At 44.5% G+C, this 19858-nt stretch overlaps 1 protein-coding gene across 1 annotated transcript in view; it reads right to left on the minus strand.

The window, feature by feature from the left end:
- Positions 1–3949: 3949 nt before the first annotated feature.
- The window catches only part of TMEM217B (transmembrane protein 217B), a 39543-nt gene continuing 23634 nt past the window's right edge, over positions 3950–19858 (minus strand). The window contains exon 2 of the mRNA XM_070777900.1: positions 3950–4851. Within this exon, the coding sequence (XP_070634001.1) occupies positions 4269–4823 (555 nt within the window). The 5' untranslated portion in view covers positions 4824–4851 and the 3' untranslated portion in view covers positions 3950–4268. The remainder of the gene's footprint in view (positions 4852–19858) is intronic.

A 19858-nucleotide genomic window follows, 5' to 3' on the forward strand; every position in this document is an offset into this window, starting at 1 on the left:
GCTCGCACTCAAGGGGAGGTGATGAGTGTGAGTATCAATTGGCAGGGAGGTGATGAGTGTGAGTATCAATTGGCAGGGACCTTTGGGAACCATGTAGAAGCACCTGCCACAGCACGGAGGCAGCGGGACCAACGAGTACATGTTTCAGGGAGAGGTCAGACCAAAGATGTCTGTATGGAGGCTACTTACGAGGGGCCTGGACAAGGAGAGCCGGGAATGACCGAGATGGAGGAGAGAAAGGGACCAAGGGCTGAGCCTGGGAGCTTGCCAATGCTTGCAGGTCGGGGAGGTTCAGAGGGGCCAGCAAAGGAGACGGAGAAGAAGGGCCAGTGATGTGGGTGGTGAACAGAGAGGGGTGACCCTGGTGTCTCAAAGGGCAAGAGAGAGACCTGTTTGCAGGTCAGAGAGGGATCAGCTGGTCAAAAGCCATGGAGAGGCCTGGCAAGAGAAGGCTCAGCTCAGGACTGGGTAGTGTGGAGGTCACCTCCACAGGAGTGGTCTCGGGACTTCCCTGGTGGGCCACTGGCTGAGAATCCCTGCAGGGGGCCTGATCAGGGAACTAGATCCACATGCCTCAACTGAGATCCCGCATGCCGCAGTGAAGATCAAAGATCCCGTGTGCTGCAACTAAGACCTGGCTCGGGCAAATCAACAGATAAAGATTGAAAAACAAGAGCGAGAGTGGGCACGGTGGAGTGGAAGGGATTCCGGAGAGAACAGGAGGCTGGGAAGTGGAGGTGGACACACCACTTTCCAAGGACCCTTGGTGTCAAGCAGGAGCACAGCCTTGTAGCTCAGGCAGCCGGTGACTCTTAGTTGAGCTGATTCTTAGAACTCTGCTTCTTGCTCCACCAATTCTACACACACACACACACACACACACACACACACATACACACACACACACATCTTGTAGACTAGAGCGTAGACACACACTATGAATCCTCAGTCATCAGCTTGAGGTTCCCTAAGTCCCAGATCAGCTACCCCTAGAGGATCTGGTTTAGAAGGCAAACAGCACTAAGCAAAAGCTTGTTGCTGACTGCCATCTGGTGGTCATTTTGGGACCTGCATGCTAAGTCGCTTCAGTTCAGTTCAGTTCAGTTCAGTCGCTCAGTTGTGTCCGGCTCTTTGCGACCCCCTGACTTGCAGCATGCCAGGCCTCCCTGTCCATCACCAACTCCCAGAGTTCACCCAGACTCACGTCCATCGAGTCAGTGATGCCATCCAACCATCTCATTCTCTGTCGTACCCTTCTCCTCCTGCCCCCAATCCCTCCCAGCATCAGAGTCTTTTCCAATGAGTCAACTCTTCGCATGAGGTGGCCAAAGTACTGGAGTTTCAGCTTCAGCATCATTCCCTCCAAAGAAATCCCAGGGCTGATCTCCTTCAGAATGGACTGGTTGGATCTCCCTGCAGTCCAAGGGACTCTCAAGAGTCTTCTCCAACACCACAGTTCAAAAGCATCAATTCTTCGGCACTCAGCTTTCTTCACAGTCCAACTCTCACATCCATACATGACCACAGGAAAAACCATAGCCTTGACTAGACGGACCTTGGTTGGCAAAGTAACGTCTCTGCTTTTCAATATGCTATCTAGGTTGGTCATAACTTTCCTTCCAAGGAGTAAGTGTCTTTTAATTTCATGGCTGCAGTCACCATCTGCAGTGATTTTGGAGCCCCAAAAAATGAAGTTGCTTCAGTCGTGTCCTATTCTTTGCAACCCCATGGGACTGTAGCCGGCCAAGCTTCTCTGTCTATGGGATTCTCCAGGCAAGAATACTAGAGTGGGTTGCTGTGCCCTCCTGCAGGGGATCTTCCCAACCCAGGGATTGAACCCACATCTCTTGCATCTCCTGCATTAGCAGGTGAGTTCTTTACCACTAGTGCCACCTGGGAAACCCTTCTGGGACCTGGCCTAGATCTAAATCTGTGCACAGGGTGGTGGGAAGAGCTGAGCGAATTGTTCAAATACTACCAGGCACAAATTGTGTTCAGTAAAAGTGGGCTGCCATCTGTTTGGAGGAGTGTGCTCAAAACAGTGTCCCCAACTTCACTTCCACCATTTTTGGAAGGAAAAGGAATTATTCTAAAAGGAGAGCCCCCTTCTTAACTTGGTAAGAAAGAAGAAACAGTTAGAACTGACATGGAACAACATGGTTCCAAACAGCGAAAGGAGTATGTCAAGGCTGTATACTGTCACCCTGCTTATTTAACTTATATGCAGAGTACATCATGAGAAATGCCGGGCTGGATGAAGCACAAGCTGGAATCAAGATTGCCGGGAGAAGTATCAATAACCTCAGCTATGCAGATGACACCACCCTTATGGCAGAAAGTGAAGAGGAGCTAAAAAGCCTCTTGATGAAAGCGCAAGAGGAGAGTGAAAAAGTTGGGTTAAAACTCAACATTCAGAAAAGATCATGGCATCTGGTCTCATCACTTCATGGGAAATAGATGGGGAAACAGTGGAAACAGTGACAGACTTTATTTTTCTGGGCTCCAAAATCACTGCAGATGGTGACTGCAGCCATGAAATTAAAAGACACTTGCTCCTTGGAAGAAAAGTTATGACCAACCTAGATAGCATATTCAAAAGCAGAGACATTACTTTGCCAACAAAGGTCCATCTAGTCAAGGCTATGGTTTTTCCAGTGGTCATGTATGGATGTGAGAGTTGGACTGTAAAAAAAGCTGAGCACCGAAGAATTGATGCTTTTGAACTGTGGTGTTGGAGAAGACTCTTGAGAGTCCCTTGGACTGCAAGGAGATCAAACCAGTCCATCCTAAAGGAAATCAGTCCTGAATATTCATTGGAAGGAGTGATGCTGAAGCTGAAACTCCAATACTTTGGCCACCTGATGTGAAGAACTGACTCATTTGAAAAGACCCTGATGCTGGGAAAGATTGAAGGCAGGAGGAGAAGAGGATGACAGAGGATGAGATGGTTGAATGGCATCACCAACTGAATGGACATGAGTTTTAGTAAACTCCAGGTGTTGGTGATGGACAGGGAGGCCTGGCGTGCTGCAGTCCATGGGGTCACAAAGAGTCAGACATGACTGAGCGACTGAACTGACACTGAAGAGTACTTCAGGGAACCAAGTAGGACATTCACGTGAGAAGTTACAAGATCTAGATTCAAATGTTGATTTTTGATACTGTATGATCTTGATCATATCAGTTAAGTGCTGAGTCTCAAATCTCATCAAGTCATAAAATGGGAACATTAGGGTTAAAATTATATACAGTGGTGAACGTAAAGAGCTCTCAGTAAAAGATGCTCTCCATTAGAGTAGTGGCATAAGCTCTCAGTAGGCTTGGGGTACATTTTTTGAAAACAGTTGTTGTCAACTGGGGGCAGTTTTGCCCCCCACCAGAGAATGTTTGGGATTGCCTGGTGATATTTCTGTTTGTCACAAGGCTGGGGGATGCTTCTGGCATCTAGTGGATGGAGGCTAGGGAGGCTGCTAGACATCCTACGATGCACAGGACAGCCCTCTATGAGACAGAATTATCCAGTCCAAGATGTCAATAGTGCTTAATTTGAGAAATCATGGAACTTTCTTAAATGGGGATTCTTCTTGCCATGTTACGAACCAACATGAGGAACTGCTTTTTGAACACCATGAGGAAAGCAGAGTGATGCATGAAGCTGGAAAGGGGTTTACAGTTATACTCAGGAGTAAAATGAGGCTGCAAATTACTGCAAATCTTTGATATGGTGGCCACAAGCCCGCCACCTATGGCTCTTGCAATGGAACCTAACTGAAGTGGAATAAAATTTTAAATTTGATTCCTGGATCTTAATAGCCACATCCCAACTGCTCAACAGCCACATGTGACCAGTGGACAGCACTGACATCCAACAGTCACATCAGCACAGATTTTTCTATCGAGCAGCACTGCTCATAGAGGACTCAGCAGAACTAGGCATCGGTGGGGCAATCCATAAGAGAAAAGTTAGAAACTAAGTCTATGCAGAGAGCAGGGTACCAAGAGAGACCACAGCATACACCAAAGAGATGATTAAACAAGCACAGAGGCGGTCTTCAGTTAAAGGCCAAAACAAGTCACAAACACACACATGTACAGTAATTGATCCACGCAATCCTCCCTTCCTCCACCCGGCCCCCCAAGAGCCATTCTTAAGCACTTAAAACTCAAGAACTCTGAAAAGGCAAGCAGAATCAACCCCAGGCAGGCAGGGAAGTGGGAGCCATCGCTGGGGAGTGCTGTTGCCCTCTCTTCCTTCTTCCTGGCACGGTTCAGTTCAGCTTGCAGTACAAGCTTCCCATCCCGACGGGTGGCCACGACTCGACTGTGCTGATGCTAGAGCGTCTGCGTTGGCCAATCTTGCTTACAGCCCTGGGGTCCTTGAAGACGGAGTATCCGTACTTGGTGACGAAGGGCAGGCAGAACAAGTACAGGAGCATCCGCGAGATCTGGAAGATCAAGTGCAGGTACCCCAGCTCCTTGAACTGCTCTTTGATGGCCATGTTGGTGAGCAGGATGATGGAGAGGCTGAGCAGCTCATAGATGATAATCCACACGCTGTAGCAGAGCATGCCCATGTAGTTGCTGGTGTGGATGCAGTAGAGGAACAAGGAGCAGACCAGAAGGGTGACGGTGGACAGGCTAATGCCGATGTTCTTCTTGTAGGTCACAACCCAAGAGACCAGCTCAGACTTGGTCTTCTGGTAGACGCTGAACCTCTCTTCATAGCCAAAGAAGGCAAACTCATTCATTTCAAAGATGAGGAACTGGATGGTGTTGAGGAAACAGAAGGTGCCTATCACAATGGAGTACTTCCTGTCATTCATTTTATACTCGTTTTACCAGAGACATTGGCTGCAGGGAAAAAAAAAATGTGAAGATACCCGATGAGAAGGCAGAGCTGGCCTGGGGCAAAGCCTCAAGCCACTAGATGTAAATGGAAGAGCTAACAGCAATAGTGATGGATGAACAAGCAACAGGCTGGAAGTCGAGGCACATGGGCTCTGGCCTCGTTAGCTAAAGGGGAGCACATCCTTGGGAAGTGGGGGCGTCATTGACCTGGGATACTCCTTGGGAAGCTCTGCTGTTCCAGTGGCAGTTGTGCTTTAAGGTGGCATAAAGGGTACTCCTTTTGGTGTCAGGCTTGTGGGAATTAGGAAGCTCCTCTGTGGCTCAGATCGTGAACTCCTTATGGCCAAATCCAGACTTAAATTAAGTAGGGAAGTAGGGAAAACCACTAGACCATTCAGGTATGACCTAAATCAAATTCCTTATGATTATACAGTGGAAGTGAAAAATAGATTCAAGGGATTAGATCTGATAGAGTGCCTGAAGAACTATGGCTGGAGGTTCATGACATTGTACAGGAGGCAATGATCAAGACCATCCCCAAGAAAAAGAAATGCAAAGAGGCAAAATGGTTATCTGAGGAGGCCTTACAAATAGCTATGAAAAGAAGAGAAGTGAAAGGCAAAGGAGAAAAGGAAAGAAATACCCATTTGAATGCAGAGTTCCAAAGAATAGCAAAGAGAGATAAGAAAGCCTTCCTCAGTGATTAATGCAAAGAAATAGAGGAAAACAATAGAATGGGAAAGACTAGAGATCTCATCAAGAAAATTAGAAATACCAAGGAAACTTTTCATGCAAAGATGGGCTTGATAAAGGACAGAAATGGTATGGACCTAACAGAAGCAGAAGCTATTAAGAAGAGGTGGCAAGAATACACAGAACTGTACAAAAAAGAGCTTCACGACCCAGATTATCATGATGGTGTGATCACTCACCTAGAGCCAGACATTCTGGAATGCAAAGTCAAGTGGGCCTTAGGAAGCATCACTATGAACAAAGCTAGTGAAGGTGATGGAATTCCAGTTGAGCTATTTCATATCCTAAAAGAAGATACTGTGAAAGTGCTGCACTCAATATGCCAGCAAATTTGGAAAATTCAGCAGTGGCCACAGGACTGGAAAAGGTCAGTTTTCATCCCAATCCCAAAGAAAGGCAATGCCAAAGAATGCTCAAACTACCGCACAATTGCACTCATCTCACATGCTAGCAAAGTAAGGCTCAAAATTCTCCAAGCCAGGCTTCAGCAATACGTGAACCGTGAACTTCCAGATGTTCAAGCTAGTTTTAGAAAAGGCAGAGGAACCAGAGATCAAATTGCCAACATCCGCTGGATCATGGAAAAAGCAAGAGAGTTCCAGAAAAACATCTGCTGCTGCTGCTGCTAAGTCACTTCAGTTGTGTCCAACTCTGTGCGACCCCATAGACGGCAGCCCACCAGGCTCCCCCATCCCTGGGATTCTCCAGGCAAGAACACTGGAGTGGGTTGCCATTTCCTTCTCTAGTGCATGAAAGTGAAAAGTGAAAGTTAAGTCGCTCAGTTGTGTCCGACTCCTAGCGACCCCATGGACTGCAGCCTACCAGGCCCCTCCGTCCATGGGATTTTCCAGGCAAGAGCACTGGAGTGGGTTGCCATTGCCTTCTCTGAGAAAAACATCTACTTCTGCTTTATTGACTATGCCAAAGCCTTTGACTGTGTGGATCACAACTTGAACTGTGGAAAATTCTGAAAGAGATGGGAATATCAGACCATCTGACCTGCCTCCTGAGAAATCTGTATGCAAGTCAAGAAGCAACAGTTAGAACTGGACATGGAACAACAGACTGGTTCCAAATCGGGAAAGGAGTACGTCAAGGCTGTATACTGTCACCCTGCTTATTTAACTTATATGCAGAGTACATCATGAGAAATGCTGGACTGGATGAAGCACAAGCTGGAATCAAGATTGCCGGGAGAAGTATCAATAACCTCAGATATGCAGATAACACCACCCTTATGGCAGAAAGTGAAGAAGAACTAAAGAGTCTCTTGATGAAAGTGAGAGTGGAAAAGTTGGCTTAAAACTCAACATTCAGAACACTATGATCATAGCAGCTGGTCCCATCACTTCATGACAAATAAATTGGGAAACAGTGGAAACAGTGACAGACTTTATTTTTATGAGCTCCAAAATCACTGCAGATGGTGACTGCAGCCATGAAATTAAAAGACGCTTACTCTTTGGAAGAAAAGTTATGACCAACCTAGACAGCATATTAAAAAGCAGAGACATTACTTTGCCAACAAAAGTCCGTCTAGTCAAGGCTATGGTTTTTCCAGTGGTCATGTATGGATGTGAGAGTTGGACTGTAAAAAGAGCTGAGCACCGAAGGATTGATGCTTTTGAACTGTGGTGTTGGAGAAGACTCTTGAGAGTCCCTTGGACTGCAAGGAGATCCAACCAGTCCATCCTAAAGGAAATCAGTCCTGAATATTCATTGGAAGGAGTGATGCTGAAGCTGAAACTCCAATACTTTGGCCACCTGATGTGAAGAACTGACTCATTTGAAAAGACCCTGATGCTGGGAAAGATTGAAGGCAGGAGCAGAATGGGACGACAGAGGATGAGATGGCTGGATGGCATCACCCACTCGATGGACATGAGTTTGAGTAAACTCCAGGTGTTGGTGATGGAGAGGGAGGCCTGCCATGCTGCAGTCCATGGGGTTGCAAAGAGTTGGACACGACTGAGAGACTGAACTGGAGTATCTAGAATAAAGATAGATGGATTTCCCTGCTGGTACAATGGTTAAGAATCTGCCTGCCAATGCAGGGGACACAGGTTCGATCCCTGGTCCAGGAAGGTTCTACATGCTGCAGGGCCACTAAGTCCTCGAGCCACAACTACTGAGCCCACATGCAGCAACTATTGAAGCCCATGCACTCTACAGCCCATGCTCCCCAACAAGAGAAGCCCCTGCAATGAGAAGCCTGTATATCGCACCTACAGGGTAGCCCCTGGTTGCACAGCTAGAGAAAACCTGTGTGCAGCAGCAAAGACGAGGGCAGTCAAAAGTAAATAAATACATAAATTTTTTAAATGGAATATTGGAAGAGTCAGTTCTGGGCTTCTCTCTGGGATATTTGTTTCTCTGAAAATAAATAAAATTTTCTCAGGATGGAACTTCCCTGGTGGTCCAGTGGTTAAGAATCTGCCTGCCAATGCAGCGGATACAGGTTCGATCCTTGGTCCAGGAGGATTCCATATGGTGCAGGGTAACTAAACCCATGCATCCAGAGCCCCGCCCTCTGCCACAGGAGAAGCCACGGGCAGCACAGAGAAGAGGAGCCTCTGCTCACCGCAGCTAGAGAAAAGCCCACGTGGAGTTAATGAAGACCCACCACAGCCAAAAATAAATAGATTAAAAACATTTTTTTCTCAGGAAACCAGCCTGGCTCTTCAAGAGCCTGGAATCACCCCCTGACCTTCTCCTGGGCATCCACTTCTTTTTGTCCAAGCCCTTAGAAATGGCATTTCCCAGCTTTACTCCTTGGGTCTGACCCAGAATCATCCCAAGTCACAGGATTCCTCTAGCAGTAAGTAGAATGGGGAGATGGTTGACGGATGCAAGGCTGACTATCTTGTCTGCCCAGGTGGAAGGTGCCACAGCAGTAAGCCAGGCAATGTAAGCAGGCAGACCCCCCCGCCTGTGAGACCTGAACTCTAGGGGCTGCCCCCAGCCAGGGTGGAGGTGACCAGCACTCACACAGACCTGCTGAGGGTGTTTATGGCAGAGGACCCTGGAGCAAACACCCCTCCCTGCTGGAATTGCCTTCTTAGCAGCTTCCAGTTTGGAGAACTCGAGAGCAAAGTTGCCTCTCCTCACTCACCACACTGGCCAGCTACCACTGTGAGGGTAGAAGTCACGGGGACGAGTCACACGCGAGGGGAACGTGGGCAGGCCTCTGACTGGTGTGTTGCCAGTGAGGGACAGCCAGGTGGAAGGCGGCAGGGCTTCTTTATAAGATGATTGGACAGGGCTCCTCCTCAGTCCTGTCAGAGCAGAGATGTGCTGCCAGTCACCTCCCTCCAGCCGTCTGCTCCTCACTCACCCCATCAATCCCAAATATTCTTTTTTTGGGTCAGTGCAATTGCTTTATTGCTATGGTAAAATATATATAGGGTTTCCCAGGCGGTGCAGTGGTAAAGACTTCACCTGCCAAGCAGGAGATGTGGGTTTGATCCCTGGGTCGGGAAGATCCCCTGGAGAAGGAAATGGCAACCCACTCCAGGATTCTTGCCTGGAGAATCCCATGGACAGAACAGCCTAGTGGGCTACAGTCCATGGGGTCGCAGAAGAGTTAGGCCTGACTTAGCTGCTAATCAACAACACCAAAATATACATAACATAAACCCAATGGCATTAAGCACATTCAAACTGCTAGGCAGCAGTCATCACCACCCACCTCGACCTTTTCATATCCTCCAGGAAAAAACCCTGTACTCATCGAACACTAGTTTTTCCTCCCTCCTCGCTCCCCAGCCCGTTAATTCTACTTTCTGTCTCTATAAATTTGACTACCTCCAAGGTCCCTGTATAAATGGAATCATACAGTATTTGTCCTTTGGGGTCTGGCTTACTTCACAGCATAGTATTTTCTTCTTTATTATTATCTTTTTAATTTATTGGAGTATAGTGGATAAGAACCTACCTTCCAATGCGGGAGACTTAATAAGAGATGCAGGTTTGATCCCTGGGTTGGAAAGATCCCCTGGAGGAGGGCATGGCAACCTACTCCAGTATTCCTGCCTGAAGAATCCCATGGACAGAGGAGCCTGGCGGGCTATGGTTCATAGGGTCACAAAGAGTCGGACACGAGTGAAGCGACTTAGCACATAGTTGATTTATGATGTTGTGCTAGTTTCTGCTATACAGCAAAGCGAATCAGTATATATATATATATACATACACATACATCCACTGCTTTTTAACTTCTTTTCCATATAGGTCATTTCGGGTATTGAGTAGAGTTCCCTGTGCTATACAGTAGATTCTTATTAGTTATTTATTTTATATATAGTAGTCTATATAAGTCAATCCTAACTTCTCAATTTATCCCTTCCCTGACCCAGCATAGTATTTTCAAGGTTTAGTCCAAATATTTTTACACCTTATTCCCCCTTAACCTCCCAACTGCTTGTGACTCCATAGTTTAGGTCTTGAAACACAAATTTCTCACTGTACCCCAGGCCCTGAAGGGCTTCAAGTAGGGCGGGGGAGGCAGTATGCTGGGCGGTGGATAGATGCTCGGATATTTCCCTATCCCCATCAACCAAGCCTCACCTCGTCCCTACTACAGAGCACCTTCCAGAGCATTTAAGACAAATCTTTCTTGCTACTATGGGGACCATGAATCAGAAAGGGGGCAAGAGTGGATGGAAGCAGAGCAGTTGAGAGGCTGTTGAAAGAAATGGGGTGAAGCAAGGCAACAGAGGGGTGTGGGGCTGTGTGTTTGGGACCTGGGGCTGTGGGAGGAGTCTGGAATGAGCACCAGCTGGAGGGTGGCCCCTGCACTAAGGTGGAGAGTGCCGAGGTGGAGGCGAGGCACGCTGAGCGAGGGGGTGGAGAAGATGAGGAGAACAGCTTGGAAAATGGTGGGTTTCAATCCCCTTGCTTAATCACTAAGTCGTGTCTGACTCTCTGCCACCCCATCCACTACAGCACTCCAGGCTTCCCTGTCCTTCACCATCTCCCAAAGTTTGCTCAAACTCATGTCCATTGAGTCGGTGATACATCCAACCATCTCATCCTCTGTTGCCCCCTTCTCCTCCCGCCTACAATCTTTCCCAGCATCAGGGTCTTTTTCCAGTGAGTTGCCTCTTCACATCAGGTGGCCAAAGTATTGGAGTTTCAGCTTCAGCATCAGTCTTTCCAATGAATATACAGGGTTGATTTTCTTTAGGATTGACTGGTTTGATCTCCTTGCTGTCCAAGGGACTCTCAAGAGTCTTCTCCAACACCACAGTTCAAAACCATCAATTCTTCAGTGCTCAGCCTTTTTTATGGTCCAGCTCTCACATCCATACATGACTACTGGAAAAACCATAGCTTTGACTCCAGGGACTTTTGTCAACAAAGTGATATCTCTGCTTTTGAATATGCTGTCTAGATTTGTCATAGCTTTTCTTCCAAGAAGCAAGTGTCTTTTAATTTCATGGCTGCAGTCACTGTCTGCAGTGATTTTGGAGCCCCCCAAAATAAAATCTACCACTGTTTCCATTTTTTCCTCCAGCTCTTTGCCATGAGGTGGTAGGACTGGATGCCATGATCTTAGTTTTTTGAATGTTGAGTTTTAAGCCAGCTTTTTCACTCTCCTCTTTCACCATTATCAAAAGGTTCTTTAGTTTCTCTTCGTTTTCTGCCATTAAGAGTGGTATCATCTGCATATCTGAGGTTGTTGATATTTCTCCCATTAATCTTGATTCCAGCTTGTGCTTCATCCAACCCAGCATTTCATATGATGTACTCTGCATAGAAGTTAAATAAGCCGGGTGATAATATATAGCCTTGACATACTTCTTTCCAAATTTTGAACCAGTCTGTTGTTCCATATCCAGTTCTAACTGTTGCTTCTTGACCTAGACAGGTCTATACAATAGCATCAAAAAGAATAAAACACTTAGGGATAAATTTAACCAAGGACGTGAAAGACTACACTGAAAACTAGAGAACATTGCTAGTAGTTATTAAAGAAAATACAAAAATAAATGGAAAAACATACTCCTTAATACTGTTAAGATGACAATACTACCTAAAGATATTTACAGATTCAATGTAATTCCTATTAAAGTCCCAACAGCATTTCTTTTAGGAAATAGAAAAATCCTTTCTAAAATTCATATACAATCTCAAGGGACTCCAAATAACCAAAACATCTCAAAAAAGATGAACAAAGTTGAGGGTGCCACACTTCCTGCTTTCAAAGTATATTACAAAGCTAAATACACTAATCAAATAGTGTGAATTTCTGGCATAAAGGCAGACATAGATACCAATATGACAGAATAGAGAGCCCAGAAATAAATTATTGTGTATATGGTGCTATGGACAAAATTGTGTCTCCTCCCCTAAATTCACGTGTTTAAGCCCTGACCCCCAGTGTGATTATATTTGAAGACAGGGCCTTCAGGGAGGCTGTAAAACTTAAATGTCGTCATGAGAGTAGGGTTCTAACCCAGTAGGATTGGTGTCCTTATGAAAAGAGGGAGAGACACCAGCCAGTGTGCAGAAGGAAAACCGTATGATGACAGAGAGCAGGAGGCTGTCTTCAAGCTGGGAAGAGAACTCACACCAGAAACTGAATTTGCTGGCATCTTGATCATGAATTTATAGCCTCCAGAATTGTGAGAGTAAAGCTCAGTAAATTGTGAGAGTAAAAGTAAATGTCTGTTGTTTAACCCGTGCAGTCTGTAGTATTCTGTTATGGCAGCTTGAGCAGACTAATACATATGGTCAAATGATTTTCAACAGCATTGCAGGACTATTCAACGGGGGAAAGGATAGTCCTTTCCACAAATGGTATTTGAAAAAATCAGATATCCACACAAAAAAGAAGGAAATAGACCCCTGCCTTTACTCCATACATAAAAATTAACTCAAAATCAGTCAAAGGCTTAAATGTAAGAGTTAAAACTATGAAACTTAAAAAGAAAAGCATTAAGGGAAGCTTCATAACATTGGGTTTGGCAATAATTTCTTGAATATAATGCCAAAAGTATAGGGAAAAAAAGGAAAAAAAAATGTATATATATTAATGGGATCACACCAAAATGAAAAACTTCTATGCATGAAAGAACACATCAATAGAGTGAAAAGGCAACCCAAAGAACAGGAGAAAATATTTGCAAATCAAATATACGATAAATAAGAATATATAAAGAACTTCTATAAGCCAACAATGATGTAAATAATGACCAAAAATAGGCAAAGGACTTGAATAGACATTTCTACAAAGATATACAAGGACTAATAAACACATGAAAAAATGCTCAACATCCCTAAACATTAGGGAAATGCAAATTAAAAAATACAATGAGATACCACCTAATACCCATTAGAGTAGTTACTATCAAAAACTCAAAATAATAAGTGCTGGGGAAGATTAGGAGAAATTAGAACCTTTGTGCACTATTGGCGGGGGGATGCACCACTGTGGTGGAAAACAGGATGGTGGTTCCTCTAAAAATGAAACATAGAATTATCATATGCACTTCTGAGGCTATTCCCACCAAAAGCAGAGATTCTAACAGATATTTGTACACCAACATTCATAGAAGCACTAGTCACAATAGCCAAAAGGTGGAAACAACCCCAATACCCATCAATGAATGAATGGATAAATAAAATGTGGTGTAAACATATAATAATAATGTTGTTTAGTTGCTGCTGCTGCTGCTGCTAAGTCGCTTCAGTCGTGTCCGACTCTGTGCGACCCCATAGATGGCAGCCCACCAGGCTCCCTCGTCCCTAGGATTCTCCAGGCAAGAGTACTGGAGTGGGGTGCCATTGCCTTCTCCGGTTTAGTTGCTAAGTCACGTCTAACTCTTTGCAATCCCATAAACTATAGTCAGCCAGGCTCCTCTGTCCATGGGATTTCCCAGGCAAGAATACTGGAGAGGGTTTCCATTTCCTTCTCCAGAGTATCTTCCCAACCCGGGGATCAAACTTGCATCTTCTGCAGTGATCAAGCAGAATCTTTACCGCTGAGCCACCAGGGAAGCCCAGTGGAATATTCGGTTCAGTTCAGTTGCTCAGTTGTGTCCAACTCTTTGCGACCCCATGAATCGCAGCACACCAGGCCTCCCTGTCCATCACCAACTCCTGGAGTTCACTCAGACTCATGTCCATCTAGTCAGTGATGCCATCCAGCCATTTCATCCTCTGTCGTCCCCTTCTCCTCCTGCTCCCAATCCCTCCCAGCATCAGAATCTCTTCCAAGGAGTCAACTCTTCACATGAGGTGGCCAAAGTACTGGAGTTTCAGCTTCAGCATCATTCCTTCCAAAGAAATTCCAGGGCTGATCTCCTTCAGAATGGACTGGTTGGATCTCCTTGCAGTCCAAGGGACTCTCAAGAGTCTTCTTCATCACCACAGTTCAAAAGCATCAATTCTTCAGCGCTCAGCTTTCTTTATAGTCCAACTCTCACATCCATACATGACCACAGGAAAAACCATAGCCTTCACTAGATGGACCTTTGTTGGCAAAGTAATGTCTCTGCTTTTTAATATGCTATCTAGGTTGGTCATAACTTTCCTTCCAAGGAGTAAGCGTCTTTTAATTTCATGGCTGCAGTCACCATCTGCAGTGATTTTGGAGCCCCCCAAAATAAAGTCTGACACTGTTTCCATTGTTTCCTCATCTATTTCCCATGAAGTGATGGGACCAGATGCCATGATCTTTGTTTTCTGAATGTTGAGCTTTAAGTCAATTTTTCACTCTCCACTTTCACTTTCATCAAGAGGCTCTTTAGTTCTTCTTCACTTTCTGCCATAAGGGTGGTGTCATCTGCATATCTGAGGTTACTGATATTTCTCCTGGCAATCTTGATTTCAGCTTCTGCTTCTTCCAGCCCAGCGTTTCTCATGATGTACTCTGCATATAAGTTAAATAAGCAGGGTGACAGTATACAGCCTTGATGTACTCCTTTCCTGATTTTGAACCAGTCTGTTGTTCCATGTCTAGTTCTAACTGTTGCTTCTTGACCTGCATAGATTTCTCAGGAGGCAGGCCAGGTAGTCTGATATTCCCATCTTTTTCAGAATTTTCCACAGTCAAAGTTGTGATCCACACAGTCAAAGGCTTTGGCATAGTCAATAAAGCAGAAATAGATGTTTTTCTGGAACTCTCTTGCTTTTTCCATGATCCAGCAGGTGTTGGCAATTTGATCTCTGGTTCCTCTGCCTTTTCTAAAACCAGCTTGAACATCAGGAGGTTCATGGTTCACGTATTGCTGAAGCCTGGCTTGGAGAATTTTGAGCATGACTTTACTAGTGTGTGAGATGAGAAGGCAATTCTGACCCTGCTACAACAATGGATGGAATTTGAGGACAACCATAGTCAGAGAAGCAGTTTTCACAATAGTCAAAGAGTAGAAGCAATATAAATGTCCATCAACAGAGACATGGATAAAGATGTGGAATATATATAATAATATATACAATAATAATATATATAATAGTATTCCTATATATAGGAATATGATTATGCTCAGCCATTTAAAAATAATGAAATTTTGTCATTTGCAACAACATGGATAGACCTGGAGGGTATTATGCTTAGTGAAATCAGAGAGAGAAAAATACTCCATGTTATCATTTATATGTGGAAAATAAAAAATAAACTAGTGAATATAATAAAAAAATGAGCAAAAATTTGAACAGACCCTTACCAAAATAGATATAAGGATGTTAAATAAGCACACAAAAAGATGCTCAACATTATTTGTTATTAGAGAGATGCAAGTTAAAAGCACAATGAAATTCCTATTAGAAGGGCTAAAATGAAAATCTTACTGTCTGTATCAAGTACTGGCAAGGATGTGGAGAAACTGGAATTCTCATACGCAACCAATGGAAATTTATTAGTAAAACGGTACAGCCCCTCTGAAAAAAGAGTGCTAGTTTCTTAAAAAGTTAAAATGATATTTGTGTGCATGCTAAAAAAGATGTCATTTTCAATATAGAGGAGTGGAATGCAAAAGTAGAAAGTCAAGAAATACCTGGAGTAACAGGCAAATTTGGCCTTGGAGTACAGAATGAAGCAGGGCAAAGGCTCATAGAGTTTTGCCAAGAGAACACACTGATCATCGCAAACACCCTCTTCCAACAACACAAAAGATTCTACACATGTACATCACCGGATGGTCGACACCGAAATCAGATTGATTATATTCTTTGCAGCCAAAGATGGAGAAGTTCTATACAGTCAGCCAAAACAAGACCGGGAGCTGACTGTGGCTCAGATCATGAACTCCTTATTGCCAAATTCAGACTTAAATTGAAGAAAGTAGGGAAACCACTAGACCATTCAGGTATGACCTAAATCAAATCCCTTACAATTATACAGTGGAAGTGAGAAATAGATTCAAGGGATTAGATCTGATAGACAGAGTGCCTGAAGAACTATGGATGGAGGTTCATGATATTGTACAGGAGGCAATGATCAAGACCATCCCCAAGAAAAAGAAATGCAAAGAGGCAAAATGGTTATCTGAGGAGGCCTTACAAATAGCTATGAAAAGAAGAGAAGCAAAAGGAAAAGGAGAAAAGGAAAGATATACCCATTTGAATGCAGAGTTCCAAAGAATAGCAAGGAGAGATAAGAAAGCCTTCCTCAGCGATCAATGCAAAGAAATAGAGGAAAACAATAGAATGGCAAGGACTAGAGATCTCCTCAAGAAAATTAGAAATACCAAGGAAACTTTTCATGCAAAAATGGGCACAATAAAGGACAGAAATGGTATGAACCTAACAGAAGCAGAAGACATTAAGAATAGGTGGCAAGAATACACAGAACTATACAAAAAAGATCTTCACGACCCAGATTATCATGATGGTGTGATCACTCACCTAGAGCCAGACATCCTGGAATGCAAAGTCAAGTGGGCCTTAGGAAGCATCACTATGAACAAAGCTAGTGGAGGTGATGGAATTCCAGTTGAGCTATTTCACATCCTGAAAGATGATACTGTGAAAGTGCTGCACTCAATACGCCAGCAAATTTGGAAAATTTAGCAGTGGCCACAGGACTGGAAAAGGTCAGTTTTCATTTGATTCCCAAAGAAAGGCAATGCCAAAGAATGCTCGAACTACCGCACAATTCCACTCATCTCACACGCTAGCAGAGTAATGCTCAAAATTCTCCAAGCCAGGCTTCAACAGTACATGAACTGTGAACTTCCAGATGTTCAAGCTGGACTTAGAAAAGGCAGAGGAACCAGAGATCATATTGCCAACATCTGCTGGATCATGGAAAAAGCAAAAGAGTTCCAGAAAAACATCTACTTCTGCTTTATTGACTATGCCAAAACCTTTGACTGTGTGGATCACAACTTTGCCTGTGGAAAATTCTGAAAAAGATGGGAATATCAGACTACCTAGCCTGCCTCCTGAGAAATCTATGTAGGTCAAGAAGCAACAGTTAGAACTAGACATAGAACAACAGACTGGTTCCAAATCAGGAAAGGAGTATGTCAAGGCTATATACTGTCACCCTGCTTATTTAACTTATATGCAGAGTACATCATGAGAAATGCTGGACTGGATGAAGCACAGCTGGAATCAAGATTGCCAGGAGAAATATCAGTAACCTCAGATATGCAGATGACACCACCCTTATGGCAGAAAGTGAAGAGGAACTAAAGAGCCTCTTGATGAAAGTGAAAAAGGAGAGTGAAAAAGTTGGCTTAAAGCTCAACATTCAGAAAACGAAGATCATAGCAGCTGGTCCGATCACTTCATGATAAATAAATGGGGAAACAGTGGAAACAGTGACAGACTTTATTTTTATGAGCTCCAAAATCACTGCAGATGGTGATTGCAGCCATGAAATTAAAAGACACTTGCTTCTTGGAAGAAAAGTTATGACCAACCTAGATAGCATATTCAAAAGCAGAGACATTACTTTGGCAACAAAGGTCCGTCTAGTCAAGGCTATGGTTTTTCCAGTAGTCATGTATGGATGTGAGAGTTGGACTGTGAAGAAGGCTGAGCACCAAAGAATTGATGCTTTTGAACTGTGGTGTTGGAGAAGACTCTTGAGAGTCCCTTGGACTGCAAGGAAATCCAACCAGTCCATCCTAAAGATGATCAGTCATGAGTGTTCATTGGAAGGACTGATGCTGAAGCTGAAACTCCAATACTTTGGCCACCTGATGGAAAGAACTGACTCATTTGAAAAGACCCTGATGCTGGGAAAATTAAAGGTGGGAGAATGGGACGACAGAGGATGAGATGGTTGGATGGCATCACCAACTCAATGGATATGAGTCTGAGTAAGCTCCGGGAGTTGGTGATGGATAGGGAGGCCTGGCGTGCTGCAGTCCATGGAGTTGCAAAAGAGTCGGACTTGACTGAGCGACTGAACTGAAGTTGCTTCAGTCTCATCTGACTCCTTGCTACCCTATGGACTGTAACCTGCCAGGCTCCTCTGTCCATGGGATTCTCCAGGCAAGAATACTGGAGTGAGTTGCCATGCCCTCCTCCAGGGGATCTTTTGGACCCAGGGATTGAACCCTCGTCTCTAATATCTCCTGCACCGCCAGAGGGTTCTTTACCACTAGCACCACCTTTACTCAAGATGAACGGAATTTTTAAGTCCACACAAAGTTTTATACACAAGTGTTTATACTGTTCTTATTCTTAATTGCCCCAAATTACAAACCATTCTATGTCCTCCAGTGAGCAAATGGATTAACTGTGGTACATTCTTGCCATGGCATACTACTCAGCAATAAAGAAAGAGCTATAGGGACTTCTCCAGTGGTCAGGGGCTAAGACTCCAAGCTCCCAATGCTGGGGGCCTGGGTTCCATCCCTGGTCAGGGAATTAGATCCCATATACAGCATCTAAGAGTTCACATGACATAATTAAAGATCCCACATGCCACAACCAAGACTCAGGGCAGCCAAATAAATATTAAAAAAAATAATGAACTAGCAATACACATAATGACATGAACGAATCTTCAAGGGCTTAGGCTGAGCAAAAGAAATCAGGCAAAAAAGATTATATACTCTATGATTCCATTTATGTAAAGTTCTAGAAAATACAAACTAACATATACAGAAAATCAGCAAATCAGTGCTTTGTGGTGGCAGGGTGGGGGTGGTAGTACAAGAAGGGGCAGGAGATAAGGATAAAGAGGAAACTTTTGGGGGTGATACACATGTTCATGTATTCAATTCAGTGATGGTTTCACTGGGATATACTTATGCCTAAGCTTATTAAATTGCATTCTTTAAACATGTATTTGTTGTGGTTGTGGTTTAGTTGCTCGGTCGCGTCCGACTCTTTGTGACCCCATGGATTGCAGCCCTCCAGGCTCCTCTGTCCATGGGGATTCTCCAGGCAAGAATACTGGAATGGGTTACCACTTCCTTTTCCAGGGGATCTTCCCAAATCAGGGACTGAACCCAGGTCTCCTGCCCTGCAGGCAGATTCTTTACCATCTAAGCCACCAGGGAAGCCTGTGCTATATATTGTATATCAATTATACCTCAAGAAAGCTATTCAGTTCAGTTCAGTTCAGTCGCTCAGTTGTGTCCAACTCTTTGAGACCCCATGAACTGCAGCACGCCAGGCCTCCCTGTCCATCACCAACTCCCGGAGTCTACCCAAACCCATGTCCATTGAGTCGGTGATGCCATCCAACCATCTCATCTTCTGTCGTCCCCTCTCCTCCTGCTTTCAATCTTTCCCAGCATCAGGGTCTTTTCCAGTGAGTCAGGTCTTCGCATCAGGTGGCCAAGTATTGGAGTTTCAGCTTCAACATCACTCCTTCCAGGAAAGCTATTAGTAAACCTCTAACATAATGTCAGAGAAGGCAATGGCACCCCACTCCAGTCCTCTTGCCTGAAAAATCCCATGGACAGAGGAGCCTGGTAGGCTGCAGTCCATGGGGTCGCTAAGAGTCAGACATGACTGAATGACTTCCATTTCACTTTTAACTTTCACGCATTGGAGAAGGCAATGGCAACCCACTCCAGTGTTCTTGCATGGAGAATCCCAGGGACGGGGGGGCCTGGTGGGCTGCCATCTTTGGGGTCGCATAGAGTCAGACACGACTGAAGCGACTTAGCAGCAGCAGCAACATAATGTCTATAATGTTTGAAGTAGAGGTTTCCTCAGTGCGTCTTCCATTCTGGCTTAAACTGCTTCTGACATTTCCTGACCCCTGAACTCAAAGTGAAGTTTGTTGATATGTGATCATGTGTAATCTTGTACCATCTTATGTGGTTGGCTAATCAATTCATAA

The sequence above is a fragment of the Bos indicus genome, chromosome 23, assembly GCF_029378745.1.
Source record: "Bos indicus isolate NIAB-ARS_2022 breed Sahiwal x Tharparkar chromosome 23, NIAB-ARS_B.indTharparkar_mat_pri_1.0, whole genome shotgun sequence".
NCBI lineage: Eukaryota > Metazoa > Chordata > Mammalia > Artiodactyla > Bovidae > Bos > Bos indicus.